Raw genomic sequence first — 26014 nt, forward strand, 5'->3', positions numbered from 1 at the left:
GCAGCATTACACCTTGTGCTCGGTAGGTCACAACGGGGTCTATCGTCTAAACAAACCGTGGCTTCGAACTTCGAAATCATTCTCGCTACAGCTGCATTTGTCAACGGACCTTTACCCATTTGAATCCCCTTCCTATGGCGATAGGATCGTAACGCTGAACTAGCACATTCCCCATTCTGATATTACAGCTTCACTAAAAGCGCCTTTTCAGGTACCATCAACATTACACGACTGCTGGCGCATCTATTCTCTCTCTCATTACAACTCCTTTTATACACGATTGTCGTGTGCAGTCACTGACATTTTGCTGTCCAGCGCCATCTGTCGGACATTTTGTGAACTTTTTTCTAATAAAATCCCATGTCATTCCAAGCATGTGTGTCAATTTTTACCTCTCAATCTACATTATTCCATGGTTTATTAAGTTTTCAAATTTATACTGACTTTTTGATCACCCAGTATGTATTTATAACAACTTTTATTGCAAATCTATCCAAATACAAGAAAAGTTTGTAAGGTGATAGAATTTAATGTTACTTCCTCCTGTGTTTCACAAAATTGCCAGTTTTTAAGCAGGGTATTAGAGTGTTGTAGTGGCTGGTTCATAGTATCTCATAAATCCCTTGCGCTAGCGTCGTGAGTCAAATGTCATATGATTGTTTGAGCAAGGTCGACATTGTATCGAGCACTTCAGCATATCAAGAAATCTCAAGTTTATTCGAATGCAAGTAAAACTAAGTATTGTTTTATACGCCCCCTATCCTTCGGAATTGTTCAAAATAAATTTGTACAAAACCTCAGTAGCTAAATCTTCATCTGTAAATGTAAGATGACCCTATATTAACCTGTTAAACAATGTAAAAATGTTGACCTCAGCAACAGCAGTTTAATCTGCAAATATAAGATGACCCCATATCTTTTTAATGATGAATTTGGGAAATAATCGGATAAATATGGTATAATTGTGTCATTGGCAATCATCAGTGGTGCTGTATGTGCAGCTATCACCAGTACATATAAATAATTTAGTACATCATCTTAGTATCGTGTTGAAGCTGGTTGGAGATGATATAGTAGTACACAGTGAGGTTCTTAGCAGAAAAATTGTTGCAAACAATGCTTAGTACAAATGTTAGAGAGTGACCATCAGCATTACCACTGCAGTGTCGTGTTTATTGAGAGGTAAAAAGGTGATACACTGTTTGAGTGCACAAACATCAAGACACCACTGTAATCAATCACTAATGTTATATCTTTCACATAAATCTAGTTGTGGAGAAGATAAATACCAAACCAACATTTTTTCTTGCAAAATTTTTGTCTGGCTGATTCTTGTGCTTGTAAGATTATTATCTCTAAGGGGATGACAACTGATGCAAAAGTGAATAAACTTGATATTCTTAAAGCAAACAAACTGTCAATGAAATAGTGACAGAAACTGACTACTCCAATAATTCGTAACGAACATGTCACTACCAAAAGTCAAAGTATTTTAGATTTCAGTGGTTTCTCTTTTATTTTTGTTTTGTGTGTTATTGTCTCTCTCTCTCTCTCTCTCTCTCTCTCTCTCTCTCTCTCTCTAACAACAGCATATTAGCTGTCTGGTAAGTCTACTTTTATACTATTACCACCACATGAGATGTTTACATGTGTAGAGTATCAGGCAAAGGAAACTAATAAAGCGTGATGGAGGTTCTGTAATGAGAGGGGGGGGGATGTATGTTCATTGGCTCCTGCGGTCACACCAGAAAGAAAGTTAGTGTGATACGAAATCATTTTAAATAATCGTACCCATTTTGTCATGGAGGCATTGTTCTGAGTACAATATTGTATCTGCTAAAATAAAAATGGCCCCATATTCTTCTGGAAATAGATGGTCCATGACTACAGGTTTTTATTTTATTTCTTTATTTATCTGTCTTTCATTATTGCTTCTAGTTTTGGCAACATAACTGCAAAATGTCTATTTACAGACAAATGCTTAATCAACTATGGAATTGCCAATAAAATTTTCCATGAAAGGTGATGGAGAAGGTCATTTCAAAGATTAATTTGATGAAAATGAAATAGCATGACTTCATCACCACAACTGGTGAATTTGAGTATTATTAACCCTTTCACTGTTGCAGATGTGATGTTTGCATTCTGTGCTGAGGGCAGCTTTTGCTGTGGCTGTATGGCTCACCAAATGGTGGTGCATGTGCTGAGCTATAGCATTCTGGCTGATACGAAATACTTATCATCCGATTTTTTAAAAATATTAACTGAAAAAATTTGGTTTTTGCAAATCTTCTAGTCTGATATCTTCGCTCAATAAAGAACTGAATTTCTTTTTGTTACCTGTCATACTTAACTTTGCTGCATCAAATTAAGTAAAATATTGCACAAAATTTTAAAGAGTTTGCAGAGGTAAAAAAGCATTGCGTAAATGTTTTGTATAGTTGGTTTTAGATCATACACTGCAGTTTGTGAAATGCACATAAGATATCAAAATTTTATTTAAAATTGAGAGCAGAACAATACCTCATTTCATTCTCTAGTCATTGGGCTTTATATGTGACAGTTGGTCACACGTGACACACCCATTCATGTCTTCATGCATCGCAAATCATGTTGACATTACCATCATCATATCTCATAAATTTTTTAAGATACCAAAACGAGGTGTTTTGCAAATGATAGGAGGCAATGAGGTGCATAGTTGCATGATAAATACTTGAAACTTTTTTATTCCCCCTAGATAAGGAAGCAACTTGTTGCAGCAGTGAGGTCAGCGGCTCAGGATGCACTCTAGGAAAACCCATGTCCACAGCACCTGGGTAACGGCAATGCAGGTCATGTATGGACATCCACAGCAGCAAAAGGGTTAAGCAGTGGTTGTCTGTGCTTTAAAAAATAGTTATGGAACTGTTCTCTAACAACTGCCAGAAAAGTGCACTGTTGGCAAAGTGATGTTCATCATCTTATGAGAGTTTCAAAGTACTCACATCCTGTTGTCTGTGTGTATTGCAACTCATCAGTCCAGGAGATCTTTTCCCTTGCTTTTAATGTCCAATGACAATGTTCCTGCACCTGTCCTAATGTCATGTGATGTGGTGTGGAGTATTGGTTTCTGTATCCCATGCAAGGAGGTGGTTCTTGATAAAGTTACTCTCAGATTTTTATCACCATCCAGCACAAAAGTAATGAATGTTTTGCCACATTATGACCCATTTGTCCATTGTTACAATCAGTAGTCAGTGGCAATCACTGTCATTAACAGGCCTTAACCATAGCAGTTGCCTTCACCATTGCAGATTTTCCTAAGAGTTAAAATACTCATGGTACACCTTTGGCACATTGGCATTTGATAATCCTGATTACTGCACAACCTAAAAGATGGAGTGTCCTTTCGGTCATGTACCAATGATTTGGTTATGATAAAATATGCTGCTGTTGTGCAGTTTGTCTATCCTATGCTTGTCTTGATGCAAAAAATGTATGTGCACTAAATGTGAGGAGACAGTTTTTCATGTCATGCATGAAAGTCTATGATACCAATATATTACAATCACCTAAAAAAATAAATTATGAGCTAACAGAATTCAACAAGATGAGTAAGATTTTTTAATGACTTTCTCAAACATCAGCATAACTTTAATGATGTTTGTGTGAATATTGGGGTAGATTCAATGTTCGGGTCTTTGCCACCTCAAGTGTGATCATTGTTGACAGTCTGCAAGTTATCCCATGTGTTTAGCTGCTGACACAGGATGCGCCTGTTGTGGTAAGGATGTGGTTGTTCATTGCTATATTGTGATAAATGTGGTAGTATTGTGTTCCCTCATGGCTCTTTGCCCTTGGTGTTTGGAAAAGCTTGTTGATAAATATAAAAATTCTTGTCCTTTTTTGAATTTGTCGCACTTTTAATGTTCTCACATGAGCCGCACTCATATTTTATTGATAATGGAAAATGGAGTACCACTAATTACAAAAATTAATGTTTTTCTTAGTTTCATAACACAGGTACAACATTATTTTTTATAATCATTACTGTGAACTTCGATTTTTACATTCCCCATATTACGTTTTTCACAATTCTGCACCATAAATTCATAGCCCCTTTGAAAAACCTGTAAGATTAATGCTACAAATTCCCTGATTATTTTTTTTTCCTAGTAAGGTTTACTTAATTCTAAGTTCTTATGCGACGTCTTGCTTGACTTCGTCCCGTTTTCTTCCTGTTGGCATTGGTTTTACTGAAAGAGTTATAAGTGGCACAAAAGACAGATGGTTTACACCACAGGTGGTGGCAGAGTTAAGGGAATATTTGTGAAAGAGGAAATACTGATGTAATCCATGTTTGGTGCAACCCTTTAAATTCAAACACAGACTCAAAGAATATGCTCAGTCATAATCGAGGAAACGTTGCCCATCTCTGGCTAGTGAACTCTTATTGGCTGGTGACTTCATCCAATATCCATTGCAGCCACCACACCACACTAACATATGTAAAATGGCTCACCTACTAGCCATGTGGAGAGAGGCCCTGCAGTGACAGGAATGCAGGTAGGGCTGAAAGCATTTTGAGAAGTGCTGAAAAAGCACTTTTCATGCAGATGATGTGCCATGACACATCACATGGAAATAGAACAAGGGTTTTGCAATAGCACATTTTAAAGACTTTTGTGTTCAAATTGGACTTGATACAGTTGCAACAACTACATACCCTACTCATGTATATACTTTGCACCACACACTGTGGATTGTAAAGACTGGCAGCAGTGAGAAAGGGCATGATGCGAAACTGTAGCACCTGAGCTTTCTTTCAAATTTACATTTTACATAGTATACAGAAATGCACTGAGCCAATTCTAATAAGCTTGTGACGTCAATTGTGGAAGTAAACTCATTTTTTCACATCTTGCTTTGTCTCATCAAGCCTAAAATAACATTTTAACAGCAGTGAGCATATGAAGTGTGGCTCATAAGAAAAGCATTAAACAGTAACAGCAGTGGTGACAGAGTATATCATTAAGCAGATGTCCACATTTATGCTTGTGTTTTAACCACATAGCTGCTGTGATGCTTTTGGTTTAGTTCAATATGTTCACCAATTTTTTGCTTTATTCTGGCTGAGCACAAAGGATGAGCTCTCAAAAACGCATGTTTTGAATGTATAATTTGTAGTCGTAGCTTACTTGCCGTTACACATATGTGATTTTGAAAGAACTGATGAAATTCATTACCACAAATTATTGTATAAACATTGTATTGTACAGTTAATTTCCTTCACTTAGTCAGATTTTATACAGAGTATTGGAGGGGACTGCAATTTTTAATCATATATGTCAATTACATGTGTTTTTGCTCTTTTTTTCCTCAATTTTGCGTTTAAGTCTGGCCCACACAAAAATGCAAAATAAGGGTTTCACTGTAGATCAAAAAAGTCTTGATGGTACATTTCTTTTGTGTATTGCACATATTTATTGTGATGTTTGTTCAACCAGATATCAAACTTATAGTCCAGGTGAATATTTGGAAATGTCATCTGCAGTAACGTAGTTATTGTTTAGTTACCATAAGAAGCTCAATTTCTGTAACATTCTCTACAAATAATTAAGTTTTGATTGTACTGCTATATTTGTTTTAGCGGTACACTTTTTATTTTCATATTTCTCTACTATACACTACTACTCTGAGAATTATTCTACCACTAATGAAACACTTTTACAAGCATCTAATTGCAAATTCATTGTGTTAACTGTAGGCTGAAACAATATCAGGCCATTCTGCATCATCCGTCAGTGAAGCAATTCTGGTAGCAAAAGATCTGCAAAAGAGGTCCAAATCTGGTCGATGTTCCATCGTCCTGACTCTGGGTGAATTTGGAGCAGTAGTTGCAGAAGCTGGAGGAAAGGATGCAATCCATATACCAGTTCCACAGCATAAGAGTACTTTTGGTGCTGCACCGGTTGTCGATTCAACAGTAAGTTCTATCAAATACTTCCTATTTTTCCAAGTATTTGGTTTTGTTATACATCACTGCACCTGTTTTTAAACATGAGGTGGTCACTTATTCAATTTATTTTTGTTTTCTTCTCTTAAATTGAGGAAATCAAAATGGCAAAGGGGGCATTTAAAATGTAAAGGCATGTTGGTTGTACAGCTCATCACGAGATAAGATGCCACCTGTTGGTGTTGCAGGCATGTGACATGATAAGGAAAGTACATGAGCCGAGCAGAAATGAATGGGGAATCATCTAACGAAGATACAGGGCCATGGGAAATCCATTGACATAAGCAAGTTAGACCAAGGATGGATTGTTGCGGCTCAGCATCTAGGGACAGACATCTTAAAACTTTAAACGCTGGTCAGTTGTTTGCAAGCTGCTGTCATGAGCATCTATGGAAACTTGTTGAAAGATGGTGAAACCATAAATAAATAACCAGATGTTGGGCATCTATGCCACACCAAAAAACGGGGAAGTTGAACACTGTCTGCTATATAAATCAGTGTAGGCTGCCACTGTTAGCATGTTATTGAACATGTCGTTCCACAGCACACAATCCCCTGCACATTCCCATGTTAATCTGACATTGTCAACAAATGCAGTGGGCGGAGGATCATTGAAATTGGACTGTGAATCAATGGAAGTTTGATGAATCACATTTCTTGTTACACCTAGACAATCGTAGTTTCCGGATACATCATTGTACAGGTGAACTACTGCTTGAAACATGCACCACATCAAGATGCAATCTAGTTGGGGTAGTTTTATAGTATGGGGGGGGGGGGGGGATATGTTAACGGGGGGTTGCGTGAGATGTGTGTTAGTAAATGAAGGTACCATGACAGCTGCAGACTACATAGATATTATTGTGTACCGCCTGCATCCCTTTAAGCTCAATATCTTTCTCGATGGTGATAGCATTGGTGTATTCCAGCAGAGTAACTGCCCACACACTTGGCCAGAATCATCTTACAGTGGTTTGAGGATTGTGACAGAGAACTCCTATTGGTGTCTTGGCCACCAAATTCACTTGATTGGAACACATCTGGAATGTAACAGGTGCCAGCTCTGTGTCCAGAAACCACTGGTCCAAAATTTTTGCATGACCTGAGCTTAAACATCTCCAGAAACCTACCAAGGACTTGCCTAATTTATACCATACAGAATTGCTGTTGTATTGTGTTCCAAAGTTGGATCAACATGCTTTTAAGCAGACAGTCATAATTTTTTGCCTCATCATTGTATGATTCACATACTCAATGGACCAGCTGGAGTGACTGAATTATTGCTAATCACTAACTCCATTCCAGATTCCACAGATGACAAATTTTAAATATTTTTTCAAGACAGATTTTATGTGAATAATTTTTTTGTGCTGTCATTTGCTTCAATATAAATGTGTTTAGGTCTGTTACGTTAGGTTTTTTTATGGATAGAGTAGGGCACGTGAGTTTTTACTTATGGGGGGGGGGGGGGTGGAGAATGCACACTGTGAAAGTTTTAGGGTATTTATCTAATGTTTGCTTACATTGTGCAATAATACAGCTGTGCAAGATTGTAATTTATTATTGGGGAAAATAATCTGCTGAATTCATTTTGTTACAATTGAACTTGTTAAATAGTGTTGATGCGACGGCATGTGAGTATCAGCTTTAAAAAAATCATTTGAGTTATGAGAATATTTAAAAATAAACAATAAAATACTGCCTCTTTCACCAAATACATTGATTGCGAGTTCAAACACACAAAACCAAGCTACCTCTTAAACTTCACAGTAGATGCTATCTTGTAAGAGGTTTGCAGGTTGTTTTTGTTAGTCTGGACGTTTGCTGGAAAAGCGTTTCCTAAGAGAGTGTCACAGTTTTCATCATATTCATGAGTCCCATCATCTTAACTGTACTGGTGGTATCTGTCAAATACCTCACCAAAAACTACTGTCAGAAAAATTCAGTTGCCAACAGAAAATATAAATATGTGTCTTTATGTTATAGGGTGCTGGAGATTCATTCTTGGGTGCACTGGCATTCTTCCTCGCACGCTGCCCGAAGTTGTTGTTAACCGAGATGGTCAGCAGGGCATGTGCTGTGGCATCCATCAGTGTACGAGGAGAAGGAACACAGACTAGTTTCCCTTATGCACATCAACTACCGCCTGAAATATTAATGAATTGTTGATATTGTACATAATATTTGTGAACTGGGTGCATTATTTCATTACACTTATTTTGGAAGACTGTCAGCATTGTTAAGTTGAACACAGGGTGCTATGTTAATTTCCGTACTGAGAAGCCAACAGAAGTAAAACTTTTATGGATAAAAGCTTTTGGATAATGTGATATCAATAGCTGAGTTGTAAGGGATAAATGATACTAACACATGTTACAATTTCATAATGTAAAATTATGTAACAATAATAATATCAGGTGCTATGCGGGACAGAGTCTCATAATACAATTAATTTCAATATTTATTGAGCAATTCACAACAAATAAGAAACACACAAGCAAACTGCAAGATTTCCATGTTAACATATTGCCAGTTTGCTTTCATCCTGTGATTTTTGGCTGACATCTGTTCAACCTTTCATTTCCATATTATGAATTCAGCAATCGAGATATTGAAATTCACTATCTTCTTCTGTATTAATACAGTGCACACCAACAGTGGTGACTCAACAGTCAAATGAAATGAGAAACATAACACTAACCCAAGAGATGGAAAATATTATAAATCTGAAACAAGTTAACATTTATTTTGTGAAATGTTTACTGATAGCATTACTGGGTACAAAAATGGAATACAAGTTAATTAAAAACAAAAATTACCTACACTGTGAAAAACTGACAACTGATATAAAGAGAGCAACAGTTTCTATAAATGCACATTAATTCGTGTGGTAAAAAAAATTCTTTTTTGCTATTGTACACAAATGTACACCATATTTTCTGCAGATGATATGTGCACAGCTTTTTGGGCAGAGTTTGCACCATGCTTGCTTGACATCATACTGTGCCCAATGACCATTTTTTGTCATATCTGACATTAGCAGTTAGATTTGTTGATTGTTGCACCTTTCTTTTCCATAGATTCTTCTCAAATGCTTGGTGTCCCTTTCCTTTTCATATCAAATTTTCCACTCTGTGTCAAATCTGTTGATATATCAGCTTGAAATTATGTCAGTAAGTACTCACTGGTTTTCCCCAGTCTCTGTTGATGATGTATGTACAATAGCAAACTGTTTGACTGCTAACCCCCACCCCCCAAAAAAAAAAACCACCAATAACAGAATAGCAGTCTCATATACCACCTCTTAGATCATATGTCAGTTCTATTTCTATACCACCCCAAAAGCATGTCAGATTTACCCCTCTAATGAATTTGTTGTACTATTTTACAACAAATGGTCTGTCCACATCTACAGACACTCTTCTGTAGCACACCACCTTTTGCTTATAGATTCCAGCTCTATGGCAGCATATGAAATTGAAGGCTTTCCAATCAAACCACTAGGTTAGGGACAGGTTAGACTTACAAGGGGAGGCCATGATGATTGGAATGCAGATTTATTGCAAACTTTGTACACTTGTAGTAATCCATGAGGACAACAAAATGTGTAAGCAGTAGCGCGTACTTCTCAAGTGTTATTGAGAAAATCGCAAGATAATTTCAGTCATCCAATATGTACCTGTGCGTGGCCATTATTATCACAAAGTGGCGGCAGCTGAGTGGTTAGTGTCCAAGCCCCGTAATTGTAGGTCGTTGGTCACTGGTTCAAGTCCCGTTCGTCACTTTTTTTTTTCCTCCCCCCCTCCCCCACCCCCAACTCAGTCATATTCTTTACTATTTATATTACAAATGATATAATGGGAAAAATACGTATAATCAGATGAACTTTTATTAAATTTACAATCTTATTTAACAGTCTACAAAGTTGTATTATCACAAATAATATAATATTCACAACTGCTGACTAGTACATGACCAAACGCATTAGTAGTAGTAGTAGTATGGTATTCTGCCTTACGGTAGGTCTTTTCGTGGGTTAAGCCTCTTCCACTTTTGTCTGTCCATAGACAGTCTTTTTCATTTCTGAATATTTGTCTCCTTTGATATTGTCCAGCATTTGATATCTTCTTCTTCTTCCTCTTCCCCTTTTTCCCTCTACCATTCCTTCTATTCCTTCCTTCAATAAACAGTCCCTCCTCAAACAATGTCCAATCCAGTTCTGTTTTCTCTTTCTGATGACTTTCAGCATGTTTCTTTCTTCTCCAACCCTTCTTAATACTTCTTCATTCCTTACTCAGTCTTCCCATTTCACTTTTTCCAATCTTCTCCATAACCACATCTCTAGTGCCTCCAAACTTCTTTCATCTTCCTTCCTCAATGTCCAGGTCTCGGCACCATATAAACATAAAGTGATACTGAAAATGTTTGCTTGTCCGTGATTTGAGAAATCCCTTATACCTGGAAGGAGCCTGAAACTACATGTTACCTGCATGTATTGACTTTCAACATTACAAGTTGCAGGATGGTATTTTTCATGAAAACATGGAAAACAAAGTTAAACGGCACCAGCTGCATTGAATAAATGCTATGTTTCCACATACACAAGGTCTTTTGAGGTTTTCCATGGAAAAACAAACCTTGCTAAAATTTTTAAAAACCTCTCTTTCATCCGATAATTTGGAAGAAAACCATGCATAACACAGCATTTCCTTAAATATCGGCACTGATAATTGTTCATGCAGTATCGAATGTATTTTAATGGCTTCTTCACGAGTAGCAATTTCTCGTTCTCTTTCGATTAAATAAGAACAATTTTGAAGACGCTTAATGAAATGTTTAACTTGCCTGCAGAAATAAACATCGCACGGTTGGTAAATTGGCGTGCATTTCAGAGGTACGACTTTAACCGTACATGTTCCAAGTCCTTCGTCATCGGTGAAAATTTCGTCGTACAAACCAGGATTCGTCTGATCCCCTCAAGAATCTATTATTAATAAGAATTTTTCCTTCTTCACGTAGGGAAGCTTGACGCTAGATAAAAATGAACAATATAATTGCATGGTAAGTTTCCCGGATTTCGAATTCATTATGACGACATTCAGAAGATCTTTCATTAATTTGTCAATGGTTTTCTGAACCTTTGGTCCAAAGTTCCCCATGGCTTCTCGTAAACAAAGAAACACGTGTGGCAATAATTCGCCACACAATGTTATCACATATTATGCCATGTACGAGTGCGTCACCTTATTCATATTGTGCCTTCTGACAACCATGATCTTCGAATTTCTTTTAGCAAGAGTTCTGTTGTATTTGGACTGGTACTGGCAACCTGTCTGGTCTGTATTGATAACAATTTTTTTTTTTTTGAAATTCCGGATGACTGCCCTTGTCTGTAATTGAAACTTTCTCGTGGCTTCCACCGTTTCTTCCGCAGACACACATTCCCTCAAACTCACATACCGCGTGATCTTCCTCTGCCGAATTCTGTGCCATAGTTTGAATTTTTTTTATCCATGAAAGCGATGCTTTGAAGATGAAGTCCTCCGATTGGAACTGGCCTGCAGCAGGCAAAGCCCACTGCTGTAGGTTTCTGGTTGTTACCTGAAAAATAAAATCAAAGTTTCATTATTAATATAATTATTTCTTCGAATGAGGTTGTTGAAGATATAGAAAATTAGATGTAGAGTGATAAAAATGAACACTTACTTGCTCATAATTTTGGCGAGACTCCGCGAAATGGTCATAGGTCCACGGATCAATTACCGAATATTTATCGATCGTTGATTCTCTTCAATTCGTCTTTTCTTGTCGAACTTCTAGACCCTTTTATCTGGAGAGTTCGAAGACTACATTTGGGGTGTTCTTTTGTTTAAAACTTTTATTTTGGTCTCCAACGGAACATAATCGCCTTTTGACACCTTTTCTGCTGGCTCATAATCTTCATCATCAGACAAATTTTCTTCGACTTCATGGAATTGATCTTCTATGTCTACTTCATCAAAATGAATAAGGTCCTCGTCAGTTATGAGTATTTTTTCTCCTAACATTTCCATGGTAGCCCGATACAGTTCTTTTCCAATCACCATTGCATCAGCAGAAATTGTTGCTGATGCTTCTGTATCAATGACGTTTGCTTCTTGAAGAAGACTCTCACAATATAGAAACGCATCTTTCAAACAACGTTTCACAACTGCACATGGATTGAATATTCATGACATTCCTCGTCTGCATTTCTCAACGAACTGGGTGCCACTTCCATTTTTCTAGTCACGATGTAAGGTTTTATACTTCACGAACAATTCGCACGTACATTATTTCTTCCTGCTACATAAGCAAGGTCTCACCGCTATACAAGTTAACCGTCAAATGATCCCCATTCTACCCTGGCCCTCCCCTTTTTGGTCGTTATGAATATTATATTATTTGTGATGATAAAACTTTGGAGACTGCCAACTAACATTGTAAATTTAATAAAAGTTCCTCTGATTGTAAGTATTTTTCCCGTTATATCAATTGTAATATAAATAGTAAAGAATATGACTGTGTTGGAAAAAAAAGTGATAAACGGGACTCAATCCAGCGACCAACGACCTATGATTACGGGGCTTGGACACTAACCACTTGGCTGCACCTGCTTTGTGATAATAACGGCCACGCACAGGTACATACTTGATGACTGAAATTATCTTGCGATTTTCTCAATAATGCTTGAGAAGTACACACTACTGGTTATACATTTTGTTGTCCTCATGGAGTACTATAAGTGTACAAAATTTGCAGTAAATCCACATTCCAAACTTCATGGCCTCCCCTTTTTAGTTTCAACTCTCAACCATGCTCCACTTCTTTCAGATCTCTTTCATTTACCAAAGGACAATACCCCGTTCTGCCCTGTCTAATAGTACCAATACAGAGTATACCTTAAACTTTTAATACTACTGCCAGTTGCAAGGATGAGAACCAGTTATTAAAGAATACTTAATCAAGATTTACCAAGAAAAAAAATTTCAAAGTGCTGTTACTATGTCCGCAGAAAAACCAAGTCCAAAATCACCACAAGTATCTTTGCCCACATAAGAATGAAAATTATACATAATTCCAGATAAACCAGTTTCTAATATACTGCAGTCCCTGAAAGGTACACTGTGTTTGTCGATGGGAATTTTATTCTTCTAGTGAAATTGCTTTCATACCTTGAAGAAGAGTATCAAGCAATGGCCGTATTTCCAATAGTTTACCATATTTTGGACCTGTTCTTGATTTTCGGTTGGTGTTACCCTCTGTATGAAAATACTTGTAAGTTTTTGGAACCTATTTAAATTCATTATATCTGCAGTAGGATGATATCTACATGCTGCAGAGCCAGTGCAGTTTGTTAGCTGGCATTTTTACCAGTCCCGTTTGGAATAAAAGTCCCATAAGCTGTTCAGTTTCAACCTGTGTACAGTTGAGTACCTCTCCATCTTTTCGATGAGCTTACAAGTTGCTTTGAATACAGATTTTTTTCTTTTTTTTTATATAATATCGTGTGTAACAAATGTTTTGAAATAAATGAGAGGAGTTTTCAAATTTGCTGGAGGGGGCAGGAGGTAATTCCACCATGTAATATTGGGCAGTTCAAAATCTATTTTCTTGCATTCCACTCATCTGTATGATTTTTTTTTATTGTCTGAGAAGAAGGTGAATTACTTGATAAATTTGCGGTTGTAGTAGGCCCCGATGCAGACAAATTTACATCAGATACACTGGCAGTAGTTATTGCAGGGATGGACAGAAAGGACTTAATGAACTTCACTGGTATGATCAAGATTTTGAGCTTCATCACTAGCTCACTTTATCACACAAAAATAAAGTGTTCATCAATATTTCCAGATATAGCATTAATTTATGACATGTTTCCATCGTTTACAAAATCAAGAAGTTCAGGAATTTCTTCAATGGTCATTGTAATGTTCCATTGTCACAGTCTACTTTGTCTACTTAAAAGAAGAGGGAGGGGGGGAGAGAGAGAGAGAGAGAGAGAGAAGAAGAAGTCATTGCAGTATATACAAGTTTTCGCCCCTGATTGAAGCCCAGCTTGTTGGCTAGTCACAGCAAAACCTGAAACAAAGAAAATGTAATATGTTAAAGGTCTCGATTTATCATTCATTTCTTTCAATATAAACAGCAAATATAGGCTATTATTTATTTATTTTTTTCTTGACAGTTACCAACCTTTTAATCCATACATTGTTCATGGACATCGCACGTTTGTATCCAGGTATATTATTATGTCAGACATTATTTTGTTGTGGTGACCATTGTCAGAGCAATAATGCAAGTGTAATCTTCATCATAGTACCAAAGAAATAACAATTCATTCGTAAAATAAACATAAATACACCACATCAACAGCCATGTTTAGACAATAATGTAACACGACGTCATAGCTGGAGAGATTCATTGAAGAAGTGGGTACACGCACCAACAAGTGGCAAAATGTCATACTAGAAGCATGCTGTCCCTTAACGACAAGATGACTTTAAGGATTGATACACAGTATACTGTATTGCCTAGGAACAACACTGGGAATGAAAGGGTTAACCCATAACTCACCAGGTGACTTTTCTATACTGCATACGAGATGTGGTCTCTGGACCTCTATATTTAAACAGATTTAAAGTGCAAATCATTTGAAAATTTTAATTTAAGTTAAATAACATTTAGTTTTAGAATTACTTTAGTGTTTTTAAATATTATTGATCTTATTGCAAAGGGTTAAGCTTGCTGGAATTTACTTTTTATCACACATTTTGCGTGTTTTTTTTTTTTAGGTACTACACATAAACGAACTGTTACAGAACTGAATTTTACATTCTCAAAAATTATGTCTCGGGGGTTCAAAGTTGCACATAAAAATTGCCCTCAATAGGTACAAAAAGACAATTTTCGAAAGTTATTATCAGTGTTGTGATCCACAGTTTTCTTTATCACCACAGAGAATACATTAGATTTTAAGTAGCACTTTAAGTGTTTTATATGGGAAACAGAGGACCCCACCACAATTGTTCTAAGCTTCTTTCTCTGAAAGATTCTCCGCTAGCAGCAGAATTGTGGTCACTGGTTGTTGTAAAAACACCATCTTTTCCAGCCCTCTGATCTATATCACTGAAATCTTCTACCGACAAACAATTTCATCAAAAAGATAATTTAAACTGACTTGATCCTGCAAGGTGTCAACAGCAAACAAAGGAGGTGACATCGAGAAAATGTAGGGTTGTGATTCAAGGAGGGTAGTGGGGATATAAAAGCAGTCTGCCAGAACTGACCTTGGAGAGCGAGCTCAAAAATTTTTGCTTTCTCTGAGACCACACCTTGTGGGTTAAGGGTTAATTATTTTTCTGGCATTTCACCAGCATGATGGGTTGCTATTGTCAAATATTCTCTCTCTATTGCTGGATAGGACTGTGGGGTAGCATCTTTAATTCATAATCCAAGATTTAGATATCCACCACCAGCAATGGAGGATGAATCTTTGACACGTGTGACACCCCAGCCCACCCTGGGTGCTGCAGTACCTATGCAGAGATAACCAACATACTGCCTCCACATGTTGACAGGAGTGAAAATGCTTCTTAACACATCTGTTATGGTTAATACTGTTGAATATCTGTGAGTAGATTTTTTTCAGCCACACTTTTCTAGTTGATAACTGCTTGTAAAACAATAACTATTTGTGTCGCGTTTTACATCATGTTAGCTAACAAGTGACAAAATTATTAGATATGTAGTTGTCACTTCTTTTTTAAATGTGGCAGTCTTCCTGTTATGAGAAACATTGACTATTTCCTTCACGTTCTCTCTAAAAATCTATAGCTGTTAACCTATAAACTCTTACCAGCAATTGCTACCCATTCTTCGATACTTAGATGGAATTTTTATCATTTGTTACATCTGTGTTTGTGTATGCATCTGTCCAATGGTTTAGATATCCTCATATAATCCAAAAGCATTTCTCCTCTACCATTTCCACCATTTTACAATTCCAATTCCAATGCTGGCACTTAAGTCAACATTCTTCTTCACAACAGTGGATAGCTTCACCTTCACTGAAACACACACACAGAATGCAAGTAAATACATTATAGCTTTTTCATCAAGTAGTTCTGTTTTTTAAAAAGTTAAGAGACTGAGAAGATTGTGCAGAAGGTAACTGATGGATCTGCAAATTACTACATCCACACCTGTACTTTGCATGCCACTATGCAGTGTGTGAACGAAGGTTCGTAGTGTACCTTTCCACCCCCATCCTATTCTATTAGCAGATGCTATATGAGGAGAAAGATTATCAATATTCCATGTACGTCTATAATTTCACTGCCATCATTAAGCAAGAACAACACTGCTTCATAATTGCTATAAGGAATAGCTGACACACACTACATGACACCCAACCAATGATAGTAAAGTGAAATGCAAAGGGAGAGACATGTTAACTGCAGCAAAGCCTGTGCACGATTGCTCAGTGTGCTTTTGACCGCTCATGCAGTACCGGTGTTTGATGAAGGTAGGTGGACAACTCATTAGTGCGACGTTCTGTGTGTGGTGCAGCAACACATGTGCAAGGCGTCATTTGAGTGCAAGCCAGTCAAAGTGTCACTACTGTGGCCACAGTAACGGGTGTGTCCAAACATGTCATCTCATGATTAAAAAAGGCCACTGTAAGTGGATATAATATGTAACAGCATGCCAGTGGTTTTAGACAGGCCATCACGCCACAAGGGGATCGCTATATAGCCCTACTGGCGAAAAGGAACAGACATCTCATTCCTTGGCAGGTCGCTGCAGGCCTTGCAAGCGCTACCGGTATTGGTGCCAGTGCATCTCTCTTCGCCAGAACCATTTTGTGACAATTAAATTGGGCTGGTTTGTATGCTCAAAAGCTTGTTAAATCCATCCCACTTCAACTACGCTATCATCGAGAAAGAACGTTGGTTGGGGTAAACAACAGTAGTACAGAAAGATGTTCTCCGATGAAACCTGCTTCACTGTGGCAAGTGATTCTGGCTACTCGTTAGTGTGGGCAGAGGGGGAACACATTATACACCACAGAATATCCATAAATGTCACTGGTATGGTTCAGGCATTATGGTGTGGGGGCAGGCATTATACATAATGGCCGAATGCCACTACATATTTTTGCTTGACATACTGTTACAGCACCAGTGTTGCAGGGAGATTATTCTGGATCGTGTGTCTGTTTAGGAGTGTGGTAGGTCTGGATTTTCTGTTTATGGATGACAGTCCCTGCCCACACAGGAAAGATGAGGAGGTGGACACACTGGAGAGTGAAGATGTTGAACGTACAGAATGGTCTGCCTACTCTCCTGGATCTAAACCCTATTTCGCAATTAACACTTCCTCCCAGAACCATGCAATAACTGAAAACTTCCTTGAGAGAGGAGTCCCCAAGGACTCCTCAACTGTCTGGTAATCAGAATGAATAACAAGTGCAAAATATGCATTAATGTTCAAGGAGGGTGTGTATCTTACTGAGAGTCCAATATCAATCTTTATGTTGGAGGGAGATCTCATTGGTGTCAAATGTAGACGTTATTAATGTCTGTTATTTTGCTTTTCCATAGCATTTATCAAGCAGTGTATGTTGAAGGAAGTATACATTTATTGACATGTTTAACACTTTGGAGACTGGACACTTAGGAGAACATCAGGCCTACGAAAGCGCCAGTTAAAGCATTATTGGTACGTGTAACGGATGTATCTTCAAGAGTAATACATACTAAAAAAGGACCAAGCTCCAAGATTATTCTTTACGTTTACTTTAGTTCTTTGATAGGTTACAAATTTTTAAAATATGATGACAAAGTATAATTATCATCCCAAGGAAAAAGTATAAGGTGAGGTATTGAGGGTGGTGGTGTTTTTTTTTTTTTTTTCTCATAGCATAGCAGGATTTTTCCTTTTCAGGCTGGAGCTATTACAGGTGCTCGACTTTTTTTATGTAAAATTGATTTAAACTTTGTACACAAAGTAATAATTTATAAATCAAAACATAACAGTCCACAGAAATAACATACTTCTAACTTTTCCAATTGCTGTGCAAAGCTCAACTGCAAAAGAAGAATGGAAAATACAGATAATTTTTTATTTGCACACAAATGTGGCTGTTGCCAAGATGGTGAAGACAACATTTGTACCTCACATAATTACATTATGGTCCTAATATATACATTAATGTACTACACAATAGATTAAAATTGCCCGTATTTTATTTTCTGTAGCCTTTGGTGTTTTTCTTCTGTTGCACAAGGTATTTGAATTTAGTGATGCTTTCTGGAAATGGAATGAGGTTATCCTGTGGTAAACTGTTCCACTACTTCAGTCCTCTACTGGCATACGAGTATTAACCTCCACTGCTGTCCCTGGTTTCACACTTACTTGGCACTAATGGTTTTTCATTCCAACATATACACCCTCATAGACCATGTACATTGTATATCCTCCGATGCACAGGGCTGGCCAAAAATACGGTAACACCAAAAATGCAAAGCTTTACAATGTCTAATACGGTGTAGGTAAGCCGTTTGAATTCAAAAGAGCTTCCAGTGATGCATAAATATAAGTCCTGTATGGTTTTCAAGGAAATCTTATACCATAGTTCCTACAAAATAGTAGCAAGTTCAGGTAATAGCAACAGAAGTGAGTACTGATCACACTCCCCTCTCTCCGGAGTAGACCACAAAGGCTCAATAATATTGTGATCTGGTAATTGCAGTGACAATGGGAGATGCAACAATTCATCCTTGTGCTCACAAAACCAGTTCTGTATGATGCAAGATGTGTGAACAGGAACCCTGTTGTATTGGATCACAGCATCACTACTGGAGGACAAATAGTGTATCTGGGATGGACCTGAACCTGATCAGCCAAAATTGTCACATAATCCCTGGCAGTAATGTGATCTTGCAGAGTAACCTTGGTGCTCATGGAATATCATGATATGGTTGCACAATTGTCACTGATCCCCCGCCACATTTCCCTCTTGGGAAGTAAACTCAGCCAGAAGTTGGAAATAGTTTGAAACAAGACTTGTCCGACTGAATTACTTACATTACTCCCTAGTCCAGGTTTTATGGCTCTGGCACCACGTTTTCCCTCTTGGGATGTAAACTCAGCCAGAAGTTGGAAGTAGTTTGAAACAAGACTTGTCCGACTGAATTACTTTCTTGCATTACTCCCTAGTCCAGGTTTTATGGCTCTGGCACCACGTTTTCCTATTACAGGCATTTGCATCACTGATGCATGGTTTCAGAATTCCAGCATGTCCTGTATGGAGCTCATTTTGTGTTGTTTTGGTGCTTACGGGGTTCCCACATGTGACATTCAGTTCTGCAGTGGCTTTTGTAGGTGTTGTAATCTTATTTTTCATCACAATCCTCTTCATTGACTATCTGTCACAATTACTTAAAACACATTTTCTTTCGCATTGGACTTGGCAGTTAATATTTTTCTGCTTTCCCTTTATGCAGTATAAATCTTCGATATAGTGCCTCTTGGAACACACATTTTTTGCTCCCTTGATAACGGAAGCACACATATGAGCAACAACAATTTGGCCACGTTCAAATTCACTTAGTTCGGACATAATACACCACAGCTACACAGAACACTGTTCTGACCATGACTGACACTTTTCACAGATGCTGTTCATGGTCAAATACAGCAGCACAACCTGGATATGCATTTATGTTCAAGCACATATTTCTCACAGTGTTTCCATATTTTTCCAACTCCTGCAGTTCCCACTAGATACTTAGTTGCTCTCCATTGCATTCCTTCTATCTGCTCTGACAGGAATATTTGCTGGGGATCCCATGACCCTGCAGCATACTGCAGCTGGCGTCTTACAAGGGACACGTAGACTTTCTCCTTCATACCCTTGGTTGCCCCATTCAGCACCCTCATTAACATGTGCAGAAAGCAGATGCCTTGTTGACTGCCTCACCTATGTGTAGCCCACAATATTTCACTGCAATCAATGTCACAGTATAGGCATTGTTGTCCTGCTGTGTTGTTTCCAGTTCTAACTTGTACTAACATCTTTTCCATCACATCTAGTGTCAGTATCATGGGTCCACATGCCAACACAATGTCTCCGTATTCAGTGGAAGTAACTTGTGCGAGCGAACTGTACAATGGCAGGAGTAGATTTATTCTACAGTCAGTTGCGAATGCTGGTTCTGTAAATTTTCTCAATAGTGTTTCAGGGAAATAAAGTCGTCTTCCCTCAAGTGATTCAATTTGAGTTCACAAAGCATCTTCATAATACTTGTGTACTGACTGAACTGCAGGGAACAAATCTAGCTGCATGACTGAATTTCTTTGTCAACCATTTGCCTTCGTTACTATTAACATTATGTGCTGATTCCACTTCATGTCACTATGCAATTTAATCATCGTGACTATGTCAAGCAACATGTCACAAATATTTTATTCGAACATCACAGGATTGTTTTTCCTGCATAAGTCATCCTGTAGTATCCTACAGTAATGCAGCAGTCACACTTTTCCATACATGCAGCCAACAGGCACAGGTTGCTGTTCACCCTATCCGTCAGATCATTTATGTCTATAGAAAAAAAGAATGGTCCTGTCACATTCAGCCCTTAAACTAACTATGCCACATCCATTAATAACCATGTCAATCCTGCATCAATGTGGGACAGAGGGCACAAGCAAAAGAACAAAAGGAAGATAGATGCCTTTTTGGAAGCCAAACTGAGCTGTTGTTAAAAGGTAATTCTCAAAGATTGTCAACATTCTGATGTAAGCCCTCTTCTCAGAATCTTTTGAGAACACAGGAAGGAGGCAGATGGTACTATAATGGTCAATTCCGTACCTCAAATTTTATAAATGAGTGTTACTACCGCATATCAGTCTTTCAGGGAATACACCTTGACTTGTTGAGGGTACTGCCAAATTTGCACAAAATATTAGTACTTTGAATATAACTACAAAAATTATCACTTGTTAGTTACATAATGATTTTTGTGACCTTTTTAACAGATGACGGGCCAAAACTGTTGTCAGATGCAATGTCTTTCTATGTACATCTAATGTCTGACAAACTATTTTTTGGCCTGGTGTTTTCCGCTAGCATTAGGAAGATTTATTGAATTCAATTGCCAGTTATTTGCATTTAATAATCTGTCTCACTGCTACTCTCATCAAAGAATTTAATATAATTTGCCTTGCCAGGTTTGTTCGTTTCATTCCTAATATTGCGACAAATTCTTCTCAGAGTTCTGATATTCTTTTTCGCATAGTTCATGGTTTTTTGGTGAGATGATGAATTTTGCAATACTGCTTGTATTGCAGTTTTAAGTTTTGATTAGAGCTAATCCTTTGGACTAAATAAAGCCCTCTTCCCAGCATAAGGTACATTGACCACAGATGTTAGCCAGCCTTTCTCTCAGTTTCCAGTGTAACTGGCCTTGATTCATCGAAAAGGAAAGCTGTATTCCTTGTGTAAGATTTTTAGGAAAAAAAATTAATTTTCTTATCTACTGTTTGTCCTTGACAAACATCTTCCAAATTTTCATCCTGTTTATTCTCCCTGAATATTGGAACTGAGTCAGCATTTAAAATTCTGTGACATTTGATTTTTCCCTTTCAAGTTAAACCTGACTGATTGGGAGTATTTATTATGAGGCCTCATCTATTTGAAGAAACACAATTGGATTCAGAAACCAATTATCTGATGTTCATTATGTCCTCCTATTCTTGCTGGAGAACTCATTGTGAGGATCAAACCAAAGCTGGAGATCAGTAACTGTAGGTGCCCTTCATCAAAACTTATCAGAGACATCAGTATTGAAAGCTCCACAACCATTTCCCAATTATTTATGCTAAGTCTTGTTACTCCCTCTAAACTGCTTATTAAAGTTCAAAGCATTTCCTGTTTGGGGGCTGTACTTTCAGAATTGCTATATTGTATGTTTCCAAGTCAGTTACTAAAGTACAGCATTCAAAAACTTGTGCAATGCAGTACTCCTTTAGGTCTATTGTCTGGGATTTTATTCATTGTTAGCTTATCTCTCCTTTTTAATAAGCTTGTTATGTTTTGATGTAAAAGTCCAAATGTATTATGATTGTTATTTTCTGCTCTTTCCAAAGTGCTGTTTTTCGTTTCTCCACTGATCGTTGTGACCGTTTACAATTATTTGGCATTTCTATCTTTAGGAAACATTTACCCTAAAATGCTGAGTGAAAATATTGGAAACAGCAGCTTGAACACAGTGATCTGCGTACAGTGAATACTTCTGAAAATTAGTCATGCAAGTAGCTCAGGTTATGGTCTTAAACTGTTCCCTGCACCCTGAAAATCACTACATGATCATCTGCACCAAGACCTTTCTCCGGAAGACCTAAACCCCATGTGGCAACATTGAGCCCTGTACATGGCTTAAAAATATTAGTTAGCTGGTGTTCACTACCCAAGGAGTTTTGTATTGCTTCAGACACCAGTAAAAACCTGATTCTGTAAAGAATCTATTTCTCCCATTCAAAACAGCTTCAAACTCCCGACTGCTTTACAAATGAGTTAATGTGTTAAATACACTCCTGGAAATTGAAATAAGAACACCGTGAATTCATTGTCCCAGGAAGGGGAAACTTTATTGACACATTCCTGGGGTCAGATACATCACATGATCACATTGACAGAACCACAGGCACATAGACACAGGCAACAGAGCATGCACAATGTCGGCACTAGTACAGTGTATATCCACCTTTCGCAGCAATGCAGGCTGCTATTCTCCCATGGAGACGATCGTAGAGATGCTGGATGTAGTCCTGTGGAACGGCTTGCCATGCCATTTCCACCTGGCGCCTCAGTTGGACCAGCGTTCGTGCTGGACGTGCAGACCGCGTGAGACGACGCTTCATCCAGTCCCAAACATGCTCAATGGGGGACAGATCCGGAAATCTTGCTGGCCAGGGTAGTTGACTTACACCTTCTAGAGCACGTTGGGTGGCACGGGATACATGCGGGTGTGCATTGTCCTGTTGGAACAGCAAGTTCCCTTGCCGGTGTAGGAATGGTAGAACGATGGGTTCGATGACGGTTTGGATGTACCGTGCACTATTCAGTGTCCCCTCGATGATCACCAGTGGTGTACGGCCAGTGTAGGAGATCGCTCCCCACAACATGATGCCGGGTGTTGGCCCTGTGTGCCTCGGTCGTATGCAGTCCTGATTGTGGCGCTCACCTGCACGGCGCCAAACACGCATACGACCATCATTGGCACCAAGGCAGAAGCGACTCTCATCGCTGAAGACGACACGTCTCCATTCGTCCCTCCATTCACGCCTGTCGCGACGCCACTGGAGGCGGGCTGCACGATGTTGGGGCGTGAGCGGAAGACGGCCTAACGGTGTGCGGGACCGTAGCCCAGCTTCATGGAGACGGTTGCGAATGGTCCTCGCCGATACCCCAGGAGCAACAGTGTCCCTAATTTGCTGGGAAGTGGCGGTGCGATCCCCTACGGCACTGCGTAGGATCCTACGGTCTTGGCGTGCATCCGTGCGTCGCTGTGGTCCGGTCCCAGGTCGACGGGCACGTGCACCTTCCGCCGACCACTGGCGACAACATCGATGTACTGTGGAGACCTCACGCCCCACGTGTTGAGCAATTCGGCGGTACGTCCACCCGGCCTCCCACATGCCCACTATACGCCCTCGCTCAAAGTCCGTCGACTGCACATACGGTTCACATCCACGCTGTCGTGGCATGCTACCAGTGTTAAAGACTGCGATGGAGCTCCGTATGCCACGGCAAACTGGCTGACACTGACGGCGGCGGTGCACAAATGCTGCGCAGCTAGCGCCATTCGACGGCCAACACCGCGGTTCCTGGTGTGTCCGCTGTGCCGTGCGTGTGATCATTGCTTGTACAGCCCTCTCGCAGTGTCCGGAGCAACTATGGTGGGTCTGACACACCGGTGTCAATGTGTTCTTTTTTCCATTTCCAGGAGTGTATTTCACATTGTGCATGTAAATGAGGAAAAGTTTAAAACTATGTTTAAAGTTTGTTGTGAATCATGAAGTGTATTAAGTCAGGGTAATTTGCACTCCACTTAATGCAAAAGACAGATTTTCATGCATCACAATGTTTATGTCACATCTTCTGAACTATGTGTCATATAGTGATATAATTTTGCCAGTACATTTAGTGGTATGTCTGGATACTCTCTGCAAAATGTGTTACGAATAGAGGCAGTAATAAAGAAGTTATGTCAGATGCCGCAGTTTTACTGCATGAACAATGACAATGTAGTAAGCGACAAACTTTTTTCCTTTTATCAGTTTATGGTGGCATGCCATGAGTTACGCTGCCATATGTATACCACCTTATGAGTGGATTTGAAGTTCTGAAGGCAGCATGAGTAAAATACAGGGAGTGAAATGTTGTGTACAACTTGTGCAGAAACCAGATAGTAGTTATAAGTTGAAGAACATGAACAGAAACCAGTTGTTCAGAAAGAAAAGGAAGCAGAGGTTGAAGGGAGTGAGACAGGGTTGTACCCTACCCCAGTGCTGTTCAATCTGTACATTCAGCAAGCAGTATAGGAAGCCATAGAAATATCTGGAGGAGAAATAAAAACTTTGAAGTTTGACAAGGACATTGCAGTTCTGTCAGATAGAGCAAAGGACATGCAAGTGCAGTTGAATGGAATGGAGAGCATCTCGAAAGGAGGATATAATATGAACATTAACAGAATCAAAACAAGGGTATGTAGTCTAATTAAATCAGGCCATGCTCAGGCATTTCTGAATAAGAGAAATTTATTAACTTCAGATTAAGTATTAGGTGATCTTTTCTGGAGACAATTGTCTGGAGTGAGCCTTGGACAAAAGGCAAATGTTCACAATAAGCAATTCACACAAAAAGAGAATAGAAGCTTTTGAAATGTGATGCTACAGAAGAGTGCTGAAGATTAGACGGATAGTTCATGTACCTCAAGAGGTGCTGAATAGAACTGGAGAGAAAAGAAATTTGTGACACAACTTCACTAAAAGGAAGAGTCTAATTCATTCTGAAACATCAAGGAATCTTAAGAATTATATCATGACTGTGCTTTTCGATAACAGTGCACATAGAAGCTTTATAAGACTGGAAAACAACAGCAAACTAGTTGTAAAACGAAAAGTTTATTAACCCTTTACCATGGTTTCAACAAACATAACTTTGTCTTCTTCAGAAGAAAAATGGACCTATTGAACAAATTATTACAAAATAGGTACAAGGGTCGACCAGAGAAGGGTGAAATATGACAAACAATAATAACAAAAATTTTCACAAGAGCATACTCACTCATAAAATCACATATTGACATAAAAGGATATTGAAGCCATAAGGCTCTTGTCTAGTACAGTTTACTTGTCATCCACAAATATCAGCTGTTAAAATGCATACCAGAAGGTGGTAGCCCAATACTGTCGGGCTTTTAAATAAAACCCATGTGACATTTGTGCAATACCTACACAACTAGCTTCCAACATCACCTTTTTCTTGTTATTAGGAATGTTTTCTTTTCCTCAATAGTAATAAGAAATTTGTACATTGTGCAGAAGACAGATAGGCTTTTAAAATTATCTTTGTAACAGAAGAGCAATGTCCAGAGAATATTCAGTTTTTTTAACAACCTTTGTATCAATCTCGCTTGAGAGTATTTAGGTTTAAGCTCTCACACAAAATGGACATGTAATTTTTACTCGTGCATCAACAACATGTGTAGTAAATACTATGTGTGTATAAAAATGCAAGAATGTGTGTGTGTGTGTGTGTGTGTGTGTGTGTGTGTGTGTGTGTGTGTCTATATATATGAAAAGTTATCATAGGCGCAATAATAATTTTATTTATTGTGCCAAAATTTGTTCGCAAGCATGACTCTTGCCTGCAATCGTAAGAAGAGGCAATAATTTCTTCCATCCTGCAAGACATCTTAAAAT

At 38.5% G+C, this 26014-nt stretch overlaps 2 protein-coding genes across 14 annotated transcripts in view; one reads left to right on the top strand and one right to left on the bottom strand.

Moving 5' to 3' along the window:
• The window catches only part of LOC126187609 (ribokinase-like), a 74810-nt gene extending 66348 nt beyond the window's left edge, over positions 1–8462 (top strand). The window contains exons 6-7 of the mRNA XM_049928798.1: positions 5750–5968; positions 7985–8462. Of these exons, the coding sequence (XP_049784755.1) occupies positions 5750–5968; positions 7985–8167 (402 nt within the window). The 3' untranslated portion in view covers positions 8168–8462. The remainder of the gene's footprint in view (positions 1–5749; positions 5969–7984) is intronic.
• A 5537-nt stretch (positions 8463–13999) lies between these two features.
• LOC126187485 (L-seryl-tRNA(Sec) kinase) overlaps positions 14000–26014 on the bottom strand; it is a 115088-nt gene continuing 103073 nt past the window's right edge. For 12 of the 13 annotated variants that reach the window (XR_007537736.1, XR_007537735.1, XR_007537738.1 and 9 more), the window contains 2 exons: positions 15876–16086; positions 14000–14098 (listed from right to left, as the gene is read on the bottom strand). The gene's annotated coding sequence lies outside the window, so the exon portion shown is untranslated. The other variant, XR_007537746.1, reaches the window with a different exon arrangement.

This window comes from Schistocerca cancellata, chromosome 5 (assembly GCF_023864275.1).
Source record: "Schistocerca cancellata isolate TAMUIC-IGC-003103 chromosome 5, iqSchCanc2.1, whole genome shotgun sequence".
Taxonomy (NCBI): domain Eukaryota; kingdom Metazoa; phylum Arthropoda; class Insecta; order Orthoptera; family Acrididae; genus Schistocerca; species Schistocerca cancellata.